Source organism: Pomacea canaliculata, linkage group LG5 (assembly GCF_003073045.1).
Source record: "Pomacea canaliculata isolate SZHN2017 linkage group LG5, ASM307304v1, whole genome shotgun sequence".
Classification (NCBI taxonomy): Eukaryota; Metazoa; Mollusca; class Gastropoda; order Architaenioglossa; family Ampullariidae; genus Pomacea; species Pomacea canaliculata.
Genome location: NC_037594.1, coordinates 7,742,301 through 7,759,078, shown reverse-complemented (window position 1 = coordinate 7,759,078; position 16,778 = coordinate 7,742,301). Strand labels below are relative to the sequence as shown.

The 16,778-nt window shown below is 43.2% G+C and overlaps 1 protein-coding gene across 4 annotated transcripts; it reads left to right on the top strand.

Moving 5' to 3' along the window:
• The first annotated feature begins 442 nt into the window (after window positions 1-442).
• Window positions 443-16,696, top strand: LOC112565095 (solute carrier family 23 member 2-like). 4 transcript variants are annotated; one of them, XM_025240367.1, is made up of 12 exons: window positions 443-672; window positions 6,466-7,054; window positions 10,032-10,188; window positions 11,061-11,159; window positions 11,613-11,704; window positions 12,282-12,463; window positions 12,712-12,832; window positions 13,113-13,269; window positions 13,562-13,815; window positions 14,261-14,534; window positions 15,756-15,851; window positions 15,986-16,696. In XM_025240367.1, exons 5-12 carry the CDS (start codon window positions 11,669-11,671, stop codon window positions 16,261-16,263), a joined length of 1,398 nt encoding a protein of 465 aa, XP_025096152.1. In that variant the 5' UTR covers window positions 443-672; window positions 6,466-7,054; window positions 10,032-10,188; window positions 11,061-11,159; window positions 11,613-11,668; the 3' UTR covers window positions 16,264-16,696. The 4 variants fall into 4 exon arrangements, with proteins under 4 accessions (XP_025096152.1, XP_025096153.1, XP_025096154.1 ...); XM_025240368.1 differs by lacking the exon at window positions 443-672 and adding an exon at window positions 1,841-2,837; XM_025240369.1 differs by lacking the exon at window positions 443-672 and adding an exon at window positions 5,524-5,567.
• Window positions 16,697-16,778: the final 82 nt, after the last annotated feature.

The following is a 16,778-nucleotide window of genomic DNA, read 5'->3' as shown; positions in this document are numbered from 1 at the left end:
ATTGTGTGAGTGAGAGAGAGACTTGGTTAATTAATTCCCTATAGCTTGTTGTCTTCTCTGCAACATGAACCTGCATCAATTTTTTTTAATGTAATCTCAAACTCATCACACGGGTCATAGGTAATCAATTCCTAGGACCAGAAAAGGGCGCTAATTGTGACACACTGCTCTGGCCGGAATGAGAAAGTAAATTCCCAGATGAAAGAAGCAAGGGAAGGCTGCATTCTTTGCAGCTCACCCGGTCGTCTGACCCATGAGCTCGGCCAGACTAGGAATTCACACGAAAACACCATAGTTTCTAGAAACAAGGAAGAAAATTTAGTCCACGGCAGTCAGGTAGGACTTGCTGGGGCAACGTTCACCAGTCTCGAAAATTCATTTCCCAGCTGATCATTTTTCCAACGCCGTTAAAGGGAGGGGGGAACCTTTTCCCCCCAACACCGGTCAATGACGCGCGGCCTGCATGTGCTGTCGGAGGCGCGAGAAGCACACGCGTGCTCGGTCTGTGCGAGTCGCCAAGCCACCCAACCCGCCGAGTGGCCGAGCTGAAGGTTCAAATCACGTGGAGATTTCTCATTCACTACTACACGGCCACAGCAGACGTCAGAAATATGGCTGAAGCCGCCGAGCCCACCAGTCTGTGACCGCCCGCGGGATCGTCGCTCCACCACGGTAATCTTTCTCTCCAACGTGTGTTTCTCTTGTGTGAACGGAGACACTGAGCGAATTAGAGAAGGAACAGGCTTGCCGGTGTCTGGATCCAGTTGTCTGTGTGCTGTGTGTGTTCTGCCCTGTCACCTTATATCCGACCATCCTTTTGTGTGTGTGAGGGGGACCTCAAGCGTGACACGTTGTGTAACGGTCTGTGTGATATATTCCGACCCCAAGCCATGACCGCGGTCAGATGTCCTTAGTGCTGACACACCACTCCCTTTTCCTTCTACACACGGGGAGTGTGTGTGTTTTTTTTTTTTAACCATCGGTAATATTCTGACCCGATAAGTCGAGTCTGTCATGCAGCTTCGAACAGGATTCCAGCCCGAGTGGTTCTGTGGCTGTTACTGCAGAGCTTGGAGCAATATGGATTTCTTATGTTTTAATTTATTTTCGCGTTCCGTTTACAAGCTGCATGTACTATTTGACTATGACGGAAAACAAAACTCCACTTTTCCCGGTGAATTAAAAAAAAAATGTTTTGTTCTTCCTTTCTTCGGGTGTCGAATTCTTCGAGACGGATGAATAGTGTGTAAGAAACAGGGCAAAGTTCAATTCTCACAAGGGTGGAAACGGTTGAAAACCAGCAGCACTGAGGAGCTGTTTCCGACTCTGCAATCATCTCGCGAGTTCTAATTGCCATGAACTTTTAGAACCACCAGACTTGACTATCATCAGATTTTTTTTTTTTTAATTGGGTCGGTTTCGGGACGAGAGATAGGCTCTGTAATCTTACGACCTGTTTTCTTTGTCTGGAACTGGTTTGAAGCCACTTGAACAAAGTCACTATCCGCTGAAAAGTTACAGGCTGGAACTACACGTGTTTCTGTCGTGTTTAATGTAGGGAAAGTGCCACCTGCAGTGTCTCAATCAGATTTAAAAACATATTTTCTGGGTAGAGTTGATGGTCAGCATTAATCTGTGACATTTGTTTAGTGTCTTTGCCTCAGGACACACAGAAATATTAAGTACATAAGACAGTAATAGTTTGAAAATCTTGTTCATTTTATAAAGATGGAAACAGTCTTATTTTTGGTAGAAATAGATATTAGTAAAATATTGTAGTATAAGGAATGTATAGTTTGTTCATAAAATGCCTTTATCTTAAAGCTCTTATTTTATATATAAAGGAGAAATTTGCTAGTATATTGTAAAACATTTACCAGTCAATTATTACAGCATAGAATATGTTTTGACTAATACATAATGTTCTTTATAATACATTTTATACATGTTTTTAGCAGAAAATGTGTATGTAAAGCCTGTTCATAGTGATATAAATATGGAGCCTTTTATGCTGTTATATTAAAAATATGTTTAATAAACTAACAAAACATTACACTAGAAAGTTCAGGTTATAAACACTAAACAGTTATATTTAAAAAAAAATCAGTTCAATGTATTCTACAAACGCTTACACACACTGAGAGAGGAGGGGTGTGGGGTAGTAGGAGAGAATGAGTAAATGCTATTTTTAGGTCATTGATAGATAAGCCAAAAATTACACGGCAGTTTCCCCATATTTTTTCCCTGTTTCATCTAATGTAATGAAATATTTTTGTAAAGTCTTTTTTTTGGAAAACATGTTGTGTTTAATCCTAACATTATATATAATAAAATATCCATCCGTTGACAAAAAAAGACTTTTGTACCCCTCCTCCCGCACTCCTCCTAACCCACCCGTATTGACAAAGAGATTACATAGCAGTACGTGAGCTTGCAGTCCACACCCACCCTGTAGACTGTAGCGGGTTGAGACACCCGATTGCCCAATGTGCTTACTTATCTGGACAGCTGCACCAAGACATACTTGCAGCTTTTGTTTAACCTCCGCGGAGAGCGTGTTGTGTACATGCTGTTGGTCGCTGGCGTGGAGGAAGCTGCAGCTCTCGGTCCACACTCTGTCAACGACAGTGACCGTACTTGTGTTCGCTTCCTAGACATGTCTGAGGTCACTGACAATAGAGTTTTGTTCGATAGGAGTCGACAGCAGTGACCACAACGTCTGCAGGAGACACGCACAGCAAGTAGCGCAGGCACCTGGCGTCCATTTTTGCGTCGTCATTGGGCGGTGTCCTGTGACATTAGTCCCCTTGTAAATATTGCGCGCTAGGAAAAACTGTGTAAGTACTGGACTCGGTTATATTTGGATGTTTGCTTGGGAATTTATTAATGGAAAAGATAGATTTGCTTATATTGATTTGTTTATCCTCAGACCAAGCATAATTAATGTATTATCCTCTGCCTAGCAAAGGATTACTGACAGCCAATTTCCAGATGCCCACATTTTTAAAATCTGGGGGAGGAGGTTTTGGTGGGGATGTGGGTGTTTTGCTTTTTCATCTGCAACGCTTAATGTAGTAATGAGAAAAAACCCACCTGTATTAGTCGAAGGCCACAGATAATGTTATTTTCTGCAGTCTACAGTACAATGATTAAAACATCCTATTTTTCCATAGGCTCGTGTTTTTCAAGCATTCGCGAGATCCAACGTTGTGATTTTTTAAAAAGATGTTTGCTTTTAGTTTATTACAAGAAAGTGATTTCAAATTCTGAGCGGAGATCATTCCGTCGAATGACCCTCAAACAGTTTAAGCCAGGGAGGTCAGGGTCGGGATGTCATGGTAAGCCATGTTGATGTCTGATGTACATACGCTCCCAACTCGTCCGTTGTCTTTATCCTTGACCACCTACTTGACCTTTCTCCATGAAAGTGAAACGAAAGGAGGTTTGTTTACCCAGGTTTCTTTATGATCTGGTTAAATTCATTTTAAAATAATAATTCCCAAAAATATAAGTACATAATTAGGCTTAGTTTTCAAGATATAAGCCTTCAATCATGGGCATTCTAACCTGTCACTGGGAAAGCAGAAGATTACTGTCCTACACTGGAAAGTTTTTGTGTGTAAGTAGTATTTGTAACAGTGAGTGTGGCTCAGTTCAGCAAGTCTGTGCATGTCCTCGACTCAGATGAAGAAACATCATTCAGGTTGTCGTCTTCAAGAAGGATTTTTTACTCAGAAAATGAAACGGCTGGATTTCGAATACAGCCCTACAGATTTGAACTTAATTTAGAAGCTTGAACTGAAGTTTAAAATAAATTAAAAGGTCCAAGCTGAATTCATTGAACAGACTGGTAAGTTAATCTTCTCCAGATCACAATTTAATGGGCAACAATCAGTCACTGCAGTCTACGTTGTATTATTGTTGATCTGTTACTGCGAGGCGCATTTGAGTTCAATTTTTCCATGTGTATTATTATTAAAATGTAAACACATTTTAAATGTACGTTTGTCTAAGATAAACTCTTGTCATTTTTTTGTTTCATAGATGGTTAATTCCTGCATGCAAAATTTACTGTTTACTGATACTCGCACGTTTATGCTCTTCATGCGTTTGTCACACTCAGTTCACTTTTAGCTGCTTTTGATCAAGCACATCCCACTGTCCGTTGTTTTTAACATTGACTTGGATAAAGATACGACTGATAATGTGTTTGTGACTGTGACTTGCAGACCAGAACGGTGTATATTACCGTCGGTGTTGCACATCTGGTGTTTGATCTTTGTTTAAATCTTTTCATCAGTAGTCGTAGTTGGTTTAACAGCTTGTGCTTGTGTATAGTTGACACTGCTGTAGGAAGATCTCTTCGTTTTACTGAAAATCCGAGACTTGCTTTACTGTATAGATGACTGATTGATAACATATTTTGAAATGTTTTTCAGAAAATTCTTGAGTGCAATTTGGGGATGAAGCTCGCAAGGCACGTTTGAACAAAGCTGATATGTATATAAAGGTCTCTGACCAAAGTTAATCCACTGGCTCTTGTTGCCGTTATCTTTAGGATTTCCTAAACGAGTACAAACTAACTCTGTGTGTCGAAGAGAACATGCAGCAAAAGTACATTTGTCCTGGTCTGTTTTCTTTCACCGAGGATTGCGTCTCTCCTCCTGTAATTCATCTCATGTAGACGTCGCTATTTTGAGGAATACTTCTCTTTCGTCGCCTCCTATTTTCTCGACAAATCCAAGTGTGATTATTAATTTAATATTTCTCGTTCCTCCTCGTCATAAAATGCCACCAAAACAAATTTTGTGATACTTCAGCCTCTATTTCCAGTGAATTTCGCTGAGCGCTTGTGGTGTGTTTTAAAGCTTGAGGGGAAAAAATCACACCTAGGTCATTGCACATCATGCATCTTATTGTACGTAATGTAATTCGAAGAGACTTTTCCCCGCATGACTTACCATGGGGCTTGAGAAGATCTAGTTGGCGACAGTCAGGATTTTCCATAACACCGCTTAACGCCTGCTCCTCAGTTCCGTGATAATACACACGCGGAGAGAGAGAATGTAGAAAAATGCGAGCCGGATGAACCCCACTTTCAAGCAAAACTCGCTGTTTGCGGCCTCAAAATGGAAGTTCTTACAGGGGATGTAGAGACGTCAATTAGCCTTCTTAACCGTTCTTTCCCTTTATGCTGACATACTCGAGGGTCCGGGTGGATCAGGTGTGTTTTTGAATCGCAACTGGCTTGGGCACTCTACCTGCCAAGGGAGGATAATGGACACTGCACCGCACACTACACGAAAAATTTATTCGTCTTTTTTCAACAAAAACAACAATTATTTGGGGTGCTATCCACCGAATATAATAAAGGTATACTTGTTTGTAGCTGTCACGGATAGGAAAGAGGACAAGTAGGTCACCCATGCCTAAAAGAGTTGAAAGGGCAGAGGGTGAGCTTGCGTCACTTAAGATTGACGTCATACTAACGTCATAGTTGCGTCATAAAGACTATTGACGCAGAGGGAGGGAGAGAGAGCGGTCGCCGAGAGAGAAAATCAATGGAGGTGTGTCTCGTGTTTTTTACATTGTATTAATAATCGTTGCTCACTTTTTCGGTTAATTCATGTCAGATCGCCATGTTTCCGTTTATGATGTAATGTTTCTATTTATGGAATGAACGAGTTGGAATTTAACGAAGCGTGTCGGTTGTCGATGTGTGCCAGGTGGTCAAGTGAATGAGCGACTGAAAGAACTCGAAGCTGTGGTTCGTACCCACAGCTGAACAGTGACAACTTTTCTGTCGAAACTTATTAACAGTTCGATCGTTACTGTACGTAACAGCATCCGCTGTGGTTGGCAAAATAATATGCTTCTGCTTTGTCATTAATAATAATGTCTCGATTTGTGTTGCGCATTTCCCCACACGGAGTCGATTTCTATGGGCTTCATTAGAATCGATTGATTAATTAGTTAATTATTCATTAATGATGTTTCTCCCCAACATTTGTCGGTCTTGCAATGACGTAATCAACAACTACATGCTCAACCTGTGAAGAACTCTAAAAGAAAAATAAATAAAAGGCTCTGTAGCAGACTATTTCCAGTGATATTCTCTCCATGTCCGTTTTTTGTTTTTTGTTGTTTTTTTTTAAGCTGACCTTTGACCGCATGGCTTAGGGGAGTGGGAGGGAGCTGATGATGCAAGCTACTTTGCTCGAAGCCGTTCAGTTATCTCCTTTTTTCCGTTTTTTGAATCGGAGTTCACATGATCAAACTGGAAGCTGACATTTCCACCCTCACCCTGCCACCAACCATTCCATGTCGCTGATGTTAAGTTTGAACAACCTCCTACGCATTTTGCCGCATTCCTCAAATATAGAAGCAGATAGCAACTGCTGGACTTCTAGATTTCTGTGTCGCAGCACATATCTTATTGCTAAGAGAGATGATTTTTTTTTTCAGAACACACTGAATGGCCAACATCGCTCTGGGACAGACCGCTTCACAACCTCATGCAGTTCTAAGGGAATAGTCGCTGTAGAAGAAGGATCCTCGCTGAGTTGTTTTTTTTTTTTTTTTTTTTTTGCTGTTCTGAAACGGGTTTCCAGACTTCAGCAAAGGCTTGTGGCACCGCTTACATTTGGACGTGTCTTCTTGCAAGAAGATTCTTCCACTCCAGCAGCAGAGGCGGACGCAAACATTGAACGAATGGTGTAGAATAGTCGCAATCTGAAGGTAGGACAGGGTTGACAAGGTTTATCGCTGGTGACGGTGCTCTTTGTGTACAACTTGCTTCAGTCGAGTTCGGGGCGAGGATCGCCAACCGAGGTCACCCGCAATGGCGACCACCTTCGAGAGCAAAGGACTGGCTGAACACGCCGAGAGCAACGGACTGGTTGAGCACGCCGAGAGCAACGGACTGGTTGAACACGCCGACAAAACTACGTCAGAGGACAACACCGTGACGATCATCAACACGTCGTGGAGGCGCATGGTCTATCGCATTGGAGACAACCCACCCCTCAAGCTGTTGCTGCTTTTTACGCTACAGGTAAGTGTCTCATGTTGTCAGAATGTCATCCACCTGGCCACGATGATGACACACGGTTTCTAAACTCCGTATTCTCTATAATTCTTTCTTCTTTCCCTCTCTCTCTGGAGGGCACTAGCTCTCCCTGTTCTTTTTCTTCTGTTTCTTGTAGTGCCTTTTGGTTTTCGTTGTGTTTGTTGTGCGTTTCGCATGCACTTGTTCTGGACTGTTTCCTGAGTCTCTGTCCCTTTTTTGTCTTCTTCATCGTTTAACGATCACACACGCCATATCTACATCATCTCGACTCCTGGATTTTCATTCGCTGTTTTAAATCATCACTACCATTCAGGTGTTCGCTGCCTTCTGCTCTACATATGGTTCATTTCCCTCTTGACATTCTTCCCGCTGCTTTAGATTGTGGATGTACGCGAGTCAATAAGTGCGGCTTGATTGTGCGTCCTCTGGTCTTCCATCCTGCCTCGGGCTTCATCTTTATTCTTTACTACCACTGTGTTGATGTGTACTCCGTGACACCCATATGTGCGCCAACTGTAAACAACTTATGTTAATGGTGCCACGGCCTTCACCACCAGTTTCACGGATACTATCGCTGCAAATCACAACTGCAGCTGATAGTATAACTGAACTGTAGTGACTGCATCTTTGCTTTCTTATTGAAAACAGAATAAACTCTTTGTTTTGATACCATAATTAATCTTATATCTGTGTGTCTGTATGTTTTCTCTGTAAAGCCCTTGAGCTAGCTTTTAATGGCAGGGTAATGGACTATAGAAATTCACTTAATTTATTAATTCTCTCTCTCTCTCTCTTTTCAGACCATGTTACAGAATAATTATGGGTGGCGGATTCTCATCTCAGTCCGTCACTCGATCTGTTAATATTATTTTATCTGAATCGTGAATGGTACCTCTGTTAACCTGCCCGGTTGTTGCACTCAGATGTATTCATAGCTGTGTACTCATACCGACATCCTTTCTCACATTCGCAAACAGGCAGAAGCTCTCAACAAGCATACACAACACTTGTGTTCGCAGAGAGAATTTTTTTTTTCAAATTTTTAAAAACATTGATTCTCTCTCTTACTGTACTGGTGTTGTTCGATAATGAAACCATTAAGTAGGAAAACGGGTTTTTACGGGATTTGAGAAATACGGCGCTGTTTTCCGACATTTGCGGCTTCGACAGCTTTGCGAGTAATAACCGTGTTTACTCGACAAATAACATTCTATCAATTACAGAACTGTGGGTAACTGAACCGTTTTCCCCAGGACTGCACCAGAAAAAGTTTTGACACTCTAAAAACAATTCAACTAACGTAATTGCCTTTCTAAAACTTCCTCGCTTTCTATTCATCTCTAGCTATTTCTTTACCTACATCTGACTTTTTCTCTGCAGCAATAAAGATAAAGATCACGAGAACATTTTCAGCGCCTCTCGTTTCCTAAGGCGTCAAGTGCTTAGTATGAAGGTCGCAGTTGTTATTGTTTGGATGTTTGTCACTCAGATATTAGTCTCTCTACCGGATGCCTACCCAACCCAATCCTCAGAATTTGAGTCAGCAGAAGGAGTTTCTCATGAACGTCACGAGTTTCGATTCTTTAAAAACTTCATTAACCCTCCCCCCTCATCCACTAAGTCATGATTAGATTGGTTTTTGGAAAATGTGTCAGCGACATTTTGTTGCCAAGTCACCGGAAACAACTTATTGGGCCAGATGTACTTTGTACGTACACCCACGTAACTACAGGTCTTAAGTTACAAAACAAAAAATTTAAATATACATCCGGGTGAGGTTTTATCCCTGAGGATAGTAGTCATGCGTAATTTTTTTTTTAATCTTTCGATTTGGTGTTTTGCACGAGCACATTTCTTTACAGTTTTGCATCACATAGTATACATGTAGACGAGTGCCCTTAAGTGAATTTCTAAAATATAATTCACGTTTGTTTTGTTGTAGGTTTAGAAAAACGCGGTCGGTAATAATAAAAAAAAGTAGGTAAACAAAAATTCACTGTCAGTTCTAAGAGTCCTGACCGCAAGGAAGACTGAGAGCTGAGACTGTCTTGGGTCGAAGTCAGGCAAGATGGAGCTGTCCCAGTTCTTGGGATATCAGTGGCTGCGGGCAAATTCACTGGCCGCTAGAGTATAATCAGGGTTGCTCAGTATAATCACGGAGCATGGACTTTGTCACGTTCTTCATTTCCAGCCTCTTAACAAATTCCCGTATATTCACGTCTTCCATCTTTGTGGGCGAGACTGAGAGAGGAAGAGACAGTGGAGATCTTTACTGACCACGTGAAACCGCATGTGTGAACGTGAAGCGAGTAGTGATTGTTAATACAGAGAAAATCAGTATGGAATGTATCGGTGATACTGTAGATGGACATGGTTGGCACTGCGAGTGTCTGGAGCACTGATGGTGCTGACCATTCTGGAACTGAAGAGCCATGTGAGTTCTGTTCAGGCCTCGTGTTCAGTATTTATAATTTTTTCCCGGCGGGGGATGACCCGGAATGTTTGTCTAGAAAGTGAGCTGTCTGTCCTTTTATCTCCTCCCTTTCCGCTCCATTTTTATTAGACTGTATGACTGAATGCTCTGCACTCTTACGCTCACCTCCCTTCTTTGTTACAGACTGTCATATTGCACTCTTAGTTTCACCTCCCTCGCACTTCTGTGCCCGTCTGTTTGACATAGACCTTCTGTTTGTCTGGTTTTGTGGAAGGATAGAGACAGGAATTTAAAATGCCACTTCATAGTAGTTGTGAGATTTTGTCTTTTAGTGATCAACAGCACACAGGTTGAGACAAAATAAGCAAGAGATGTTGCTAATAAATTATTTATATATATGATAAAGAGAAAGGGAAATATGCATTTATCAATAGTTGGATAAAGTTATATTTATATATATTTTATATAGACAGCTGAATAGACATAAACGTGTATATCATATTTGACTACATGATGATATGTTCACAGCAAGGGCTTCTCGCCATCTCCAACTCCTTGATCGTGTCGTCGATAGTGTCGGACGTGGTGTGCGCGCGGGACGACGAGGAGTTCAAGACCAGATACTGAGTGCCACCTTCCTGATGGTCGGCTTGTCCACCTTCTTCATGAGCACAGTCGGCGTTAGGTAAGAACCCTGTCATCCCCTCCTCCAGCCTCTCTTTGATAACCCTGAGATGCCCTGTGATGCTCTTATAATAACCCCGACAGACTCCTGAGACGTACAGCGAGGACCCTTACACTGGGCTTTAACTCGTTACTATCTGGGTTCAAGGTGTTTCACGGGTGGTGTCCATGAACATTTCAAATAAACATGCTATGGAGCAACGAACACGAACCAAACATATTCATTGGCCTTACTTTAGACGAAAGGAATGCTCCTTTGATATCTGATAAGGATCGGATAACGGCCTGGCCTTGCACGGGTTACAACCTTCGCCGTCACATGCAAACACGTATCATCATACTGCTTTGTTTACAACACAAGAAAGTTGTTGTTGCTTACTCGTCCACCTGTGGTGTGTATTGTCAATATTCGATCTATCACCTCATTTGGGTCAAGTGTATCCATATGTGTAGTGAAATGTAAGTTTGAAGTTCCAAAATGCCGCGCTTATGTTTGGCACAGAGGGAGAGATAGATTATATAATGTTATATTTTGTTGTCGTTGACCTTGTCGTTTCCTGATCCCTTTCTCTGTCTTTTACTCCATAGCTCAATTTCTTCTCCTTTCTCTCTGTCTCTCACACACACACATTATACTCCCTCAAATGACGACCTTGTCCAAGTTTGTTCTGTATAAAAAGATGTATGGTACAAGTTTTTTTCTGCGAAGCGCTGCTTCATCTGGAGCCAGCTGTAACAAAACGCATAAGCATAAAAAATAAAAATGCACCGAAACAGGTAAAGGTACCAAATGGGGTACCATGAGGTCAGGTAAAAGGTGCAGGGAGGGGATCGGACTCAAACACAGCCTTTACTTGCTGACATACTGTGCAGGCTGCCAATATTCCAGGGTCCAGCCAACGAGTACATTATTCCACTGCTGACACTTGAGCGCTCAGCCCGAATGGAAGTGTCCATCACAGGAAGAACTCGGTGAGTAGCCTTCGTTGTACTTTATGACAGTTCTCTTTATATTATATTACGAGAAGCAGGAAAGAAAAAGGGGTTTGTCTTCCTGTCTATAGCTCTTAATGATTAAGTGAGAGTATCGCATAAAACAAAACAATAAAACAAAGAAAGGGAAGTAAACCTACTGACATTTGCACAATGAACCACTCTCTTCTGTGGATTACTATAATGACAAACAATGGTTTATTATATAATCAGGTTCTAACACTACGAGCATCCATTGTCATGCCAAGCCACATTCTGACAATCAACGAGCATCCAATGTCTTATGTTCTTACACGTTCAGTGGCAAGACATGGATGGATGCTCGTTGATGATTGTTAGAACTGAATGTGATAAGACACTGGATGCTCGTTGATTGTTATCTCAGTAATTCACAGACGAGAGTGGTTCATTGTGACGATGCTGCTGTTGCAGTTGAGTATTATGCCAACACGACCACTAACGTCACGGACCTGGGGAAGGTCCTCCCGATGCCGAAGGAGTTTATCTACCATCATGTTCAGAGGGTAAGTCGTGCTGTTGGTGGCCGACTACATCACGGTTAATCCTGAAAACACCACCCTCTCCTCATTTATTCTTTCTCTCCTCTCTCTCACCCCACTTCTCTCATCTTCTTTCTCTCCTAATTGTTAGCTTTCCAGTCACTCTTTTTATTATTATTCTCCTCCACCTTTCCAACTCTCTCGCTCTCTCTTTCTATCCTTAAGTAGAGGAATTACAGTTTTCAATTTCTATGCATGCAAAGTTGCGCAACTGCTGTAGATGCAAAGCTACACAATTAGTATAGGTTCAAGGTGGTGCAGTTCCTATAGATGCAATATTGCAAACTTGCTATAGATGCAAGGTAAGATAATTGCTTTATATGCAAGACTGCAAAGCTTGGTACAGACGGAAGGCTACAAGTCTGCAGGGCCTCCTTCCTAGTCCCCATCTGATTCTGGAATAACAGGTTAAGATCTTCCTCATTTCGGAATTCCGTGAACCGTAATCGTAATTTCCAGTTTCTTTGTGCAGTTGATGAGGCTGGTGTTGCCCCCACCTTACCCTAACCCCATAAGAAGGACTGGATTTGTTTGATTTCAGATGTCTGGTAGTTTGATGGCTGCGGGCGCCGTTCATTTTCTGATAGCTGTGACAGGTCTGGCGGGCTGCTTGCTACGGTTCATTGGACCAGTCACCATTGTTCCCGCCATCACTCTAGTCGGGCTTTACATCTTCAAAGTCGTGGTCAGGTTCTCCGAGACCTTCTGGGGGGTCGCTGTGCTGTGAGTACCAGTAGCAGAGGGACACATCAAAGGCCTGATATTTTCATTCAAAGGCTGTTTATAAAGATCTCGTTATCCTATCATGCGTTTTGTTACCCTGACTCCCATACCCCAACCTCGTAATTTTCGTAATTTCATTACAGGTAAGTATATTTTGTAGCTATTTTAGTTTAATAATAAATTTTGCATAAATTTGCGCTCACATATAGACCCTGACCTAGATTGTTTTGTTTGATTTTATTAAATAGGACTGCTGCAACGGGAATCATATTGTCGTTGTACCTAGCCAAGAGATCAACACCAATTCCTTTCTGGAGTAGATCGAAGGGATTCCACATCATCTGGTACCCGCTGCATCAGGTGTTCGCAGTGAGTATAAGCTGCCTTCAAGTACCAGCTCTGTGTGTGACCCCTAAATTTCTTCACCAGAAAAAAGTCTAGAGTTTAGGCCTCATTAGATGGTTAGTCCAATTTCAGTCTCACACGCGGCACACGTCTGCGAAAGGCGACAATTCTGTCGAGATCATACCACCTACTGGGCGTTCATTTGAGAAAGAGAAAGAAAGAGTCGACTAGCACATTAAATGGTCTCTCGCACTCAAGCATTGTCAGCACACACCAAGCTAACTGCAATGATATTATCTTTCAGCTGCTCATCGCGATGATGGTGGGCTGGGGCGTCAGCGCCATTCTAACGACTGCTGACGTGCTGTCGTCAGACCGCAACAACGTGCAGTTCTACGCGCGCACGGACACTCGTTCACACGTCATCACCAACAGCCCCTGGTTCTCTTTTCCATACCCAGGTACCTTGGTGTGAGAGGAAGAACTCTCTCTTTCTTTCCCTCTCTCTCCTTTCTCTCGTTTCCACACACTCTCATTCTCCGTCATTCCATCTCTCGTTTTCTCCTTTTTTACTCCTTTCCTCCTCTCTCTTTCTATCACTTTTTTTGGGGGGGTCTTATTTTCTTTCTTTCCTCAATCTCCCCCTTTCTCTCTCCTTTCTCTTTTCTGTTTCTTTTAATCTTTTGTCATTTTTTTTCTCTCTCCTTTTTTTTTCTCTCCATCACATTTTTCTCACCTCTCCCTTTCTCTCAGGACGCTTTGGCGCGCCCTCCTTCGATACCGGCATCTTCATCGGCTTCTTGCTGGCCACACTCATGTCCATCCTGGACTCCATCGGCGACTACAGCGCATGCGCGCGCACCTGCTACGTGCCGCAGCCCCCCAACTGGGCTCTGAACCGCGGGCTGGCGGTGGAGGGGTTCATGAGTTTCATCAGCGGCGCCCTGGGCATCGGCCACGCTACCTCATCGTTCGGCGGCAACATCGGGGCCATGGGCCTCACCAGGGTCAGTCTCGTGCAGCTGCAAGCCCTGCCACGTGCTCGTAGAGGCTTTGCACTGTAGTTTATTTACCAGTGTCTTTGGTTTTGTGTTATTTAAAGATCATTTCACACATAAAGAAATATTTGCGGGGTGTGAAAAGTGCATCGAAACTCCCTCGCTATACTCCTGAGTACCCCCGAAAACTACCCAACAAATCGCCAGTGTACTCACAATCGAGATGGTGAACAGGGAAGTGACGTCAGAGACTATTCCACAATAAAGTGCTGACGTCACGACTTTGCTGGTGATCCACACTCTTTCTTTCTCTCTCTCATTCTCTTTCTCTCTCACACAGTCTCTCTCTCACAGTCTCTTTTTCTCTCTCACACACGTCTCTCTCACTCTTTCTATCTCACACAGTGTCTCTCTCTCACACGGAGTTGGTCTCATGGTACGTCACGTGCTGCAGGTAGCCAGCCGCCGGGTGTTCCAGGGCGTCGGCATCATGTATGTCTTCTTCTCCATCTTCAACAAATTCGGCGCCGTTTTTGTCACCATCCCTTACTCTGTCCTCGGCGGCTGCCAGATCGTCACCATCGGTCTTTTCATCGGCATCGTCCTCTCCAACCTGCAGTACATCGACCTTAGGTCCACCCGCAACGTGGCCATCATCGGTATCTCGCTGCTCGTGGGGCTGATGATCCCGCACTGGATGGAGAAGACTCCCAACGGTATACGAACAGGTTAGTGAAGGCAGACTTGACGAGAGGGGAGAACAAGAGACAAGGGGGATGGGCGAGGGCTCGTGTACCCGCGCCCGCAGCTGTGAAAGCTCTTCGATTTTTTTTTTTTTTTTTTTTTTGGGTGCAAATATCTGATGAAACGAAAGTACAGTATTACATAAATTTAGTCGAGTTTCCAGTATACAGCGTGCTGTGCACTCCTGTTGGAGTAGTGAGGCTGCGGTAGTCATTGTGTTGTCATGTTTGCATCACTGTGGGCTCGTCTGGTGTCGGATGGCCGCTGGGTAACGATTATCTATCGTGCAGCATCTGTCTGGAAAATGTTCGTGCGTCAGACATATATACAGCTGGGTTTATCTGCCACTAGGGTGACATGCAGGATAATCACAATTGATAGTGAAAAGGATCATCATCATTTCGGACATTTTTCAATGATGTCGTTAAAATTGTTCAAAAGCATACGCCACACACAAAACGACACACCGTTCCCGGATGTAAGTCATCCTTAGAATCTTTTGTATTTTGCTGTTTACCGAGGATCAAGCGGAAAGCTCGCCCTGCATTCTGCACAGAGTAAAGAACGTGCTGCGGTCCACGATGTGTCAAGATCGGAGCATAGACTATAGAAACATACACTTACCTCCCGCGAATTTTTATTTGAATAGGGAGAATAAAAGTTTGGGTCAGGAGGGATTCAAAGGGGAATGAGAGGTTTTACTGACATTCTCACTTTCATCAATTTTCGGATTTGCTGCTCTGCAGGAAGGGAGTTAGAAGTGACTTCTCTCCGAACTGTCAATCCTGACTGCAATCACACCAGCAGCTGTTGCAGCGACAAAATTTATCACTCGCAGCCGAGGTGAATAGTTCACCACCAGAGATGCGCTACTAAAAAAATTCTGTGTTGAGGATAACCGCTCTGTGTATAATTATCAACGGATGATGTGGGAAGCAGGCGTTCTGCATTCTCTGCGATTAAACTAATTTCTTTGTTTAAAAATATCTAGACATGCGTTCGTGTTTGCACGTGTATGTTCATGTGTGTGTGTGTGTGTGTGTGAACTCTCACGCGAACTATTCGTAACATGCTAATTTATTTTAACGATTATATTTTGTGTGTAATCATGTACATATTATTAAAGTATCGCATATTATATACGTATTGTTGTATTATTGGGTCACAATATTCACTTGTCTTTCTTTATTTTCCTTCATCCATAGGGAGCATAGATTTAGATCGTACTATAGGAATACTTTTGACGAATCCTGTGTTCGTGGGAGGCTTCCTCGCTTGTTTCCTAGACAACACTGTTCCAGGTAAGCAATCCGATGTATGTGTATGTGTGAAAATAAGAGAGAGACAGTGATGTATTGAACTCTAATGTAGATGTTTTGTGTTTAGATAATAATCGTCTACTACTTACACTCGGCCAACATTTCACTGCTTGCAGGCACGCTAGAAGAACGTGGCTTGAGCAAGCACTCATCAAAAGAGGAGTTGAGCAAGGGGCCCGCGGACGACCACTTCGAGGAAGGGCTGGAAGTGTACGACATCCCCTACGTGCAAAAATACATGGAGAAGTCGAGGATAACCAAAGTGTGTCGGATATTTCCAGGAGGCAGCTCCACCTCGTCCTCAACTTCCTCCGACACCACGAGGGACGAGGAGGAGAGACTTGGGTGCCTCAAAGATGGGGACACGGCTGGCTTACATTCGACGAACATGTGACGTGTTGTGACATCACGCAGTGCTAGCGACTTAAGGACAAGTACTCAGGGTTCGGAGAGGAGCGGTCGAGTGAAGCAGGCCACGTGCCAGATTTTGTGACAGAACGGAGGAGAATCACGTGACGCCTGCTTTTATTAACACGCTAACGGGCAACAAGGGACACGCAGTGCGCTATCCCGTTGCTTAGCAACAAGTCACATACAATGCGCTTTAAAGTGGTCCTGCTATTAATAAGTAACACTTAAGATAGGGGTGGGAAGGGGAAGTGACGAGTGTTTGACCATGACATTACCTAGTGATGTACAAGATAGACACAAAGTGCACAGTAATGATACAGTTTAATAATGTATCCATGACCCTCGTGTCACACTCAGTGATCTTCCCGGTGGAAGAATGAATGCACAAGTAAAATTAAAAGGCAAGAGAAATAGTGTAGTAGTGGTGTGTTTGTGAATGATGTGATGGCTGGTAAGTAATGGTGTACCTGAATGATGCTGGTCTGGTGGCTGTGGACA

Coding starts and splice junctions, on each gene's coding strand:
- LOC112565095 (XM_025240367.1), top strand. CDS start 11,669: ATGCCGAAGGAGTTTATCTACCATCATGTTCAGAGG. Junction 12,464..12,711: donor TTCTGGGGGGTCGCTGTGCT/GTGAGTACCAGT, acceptor TTTATTAAATAG/GACTGCTGCAACGGGAATCA. Junction 15,852..15,985: donor CCTAGACAACACTGTTCCAG/GTAAGCAATCCG, acceptor CACTGCTTGCAG/GCACGCTAGAAGAACGTGGC.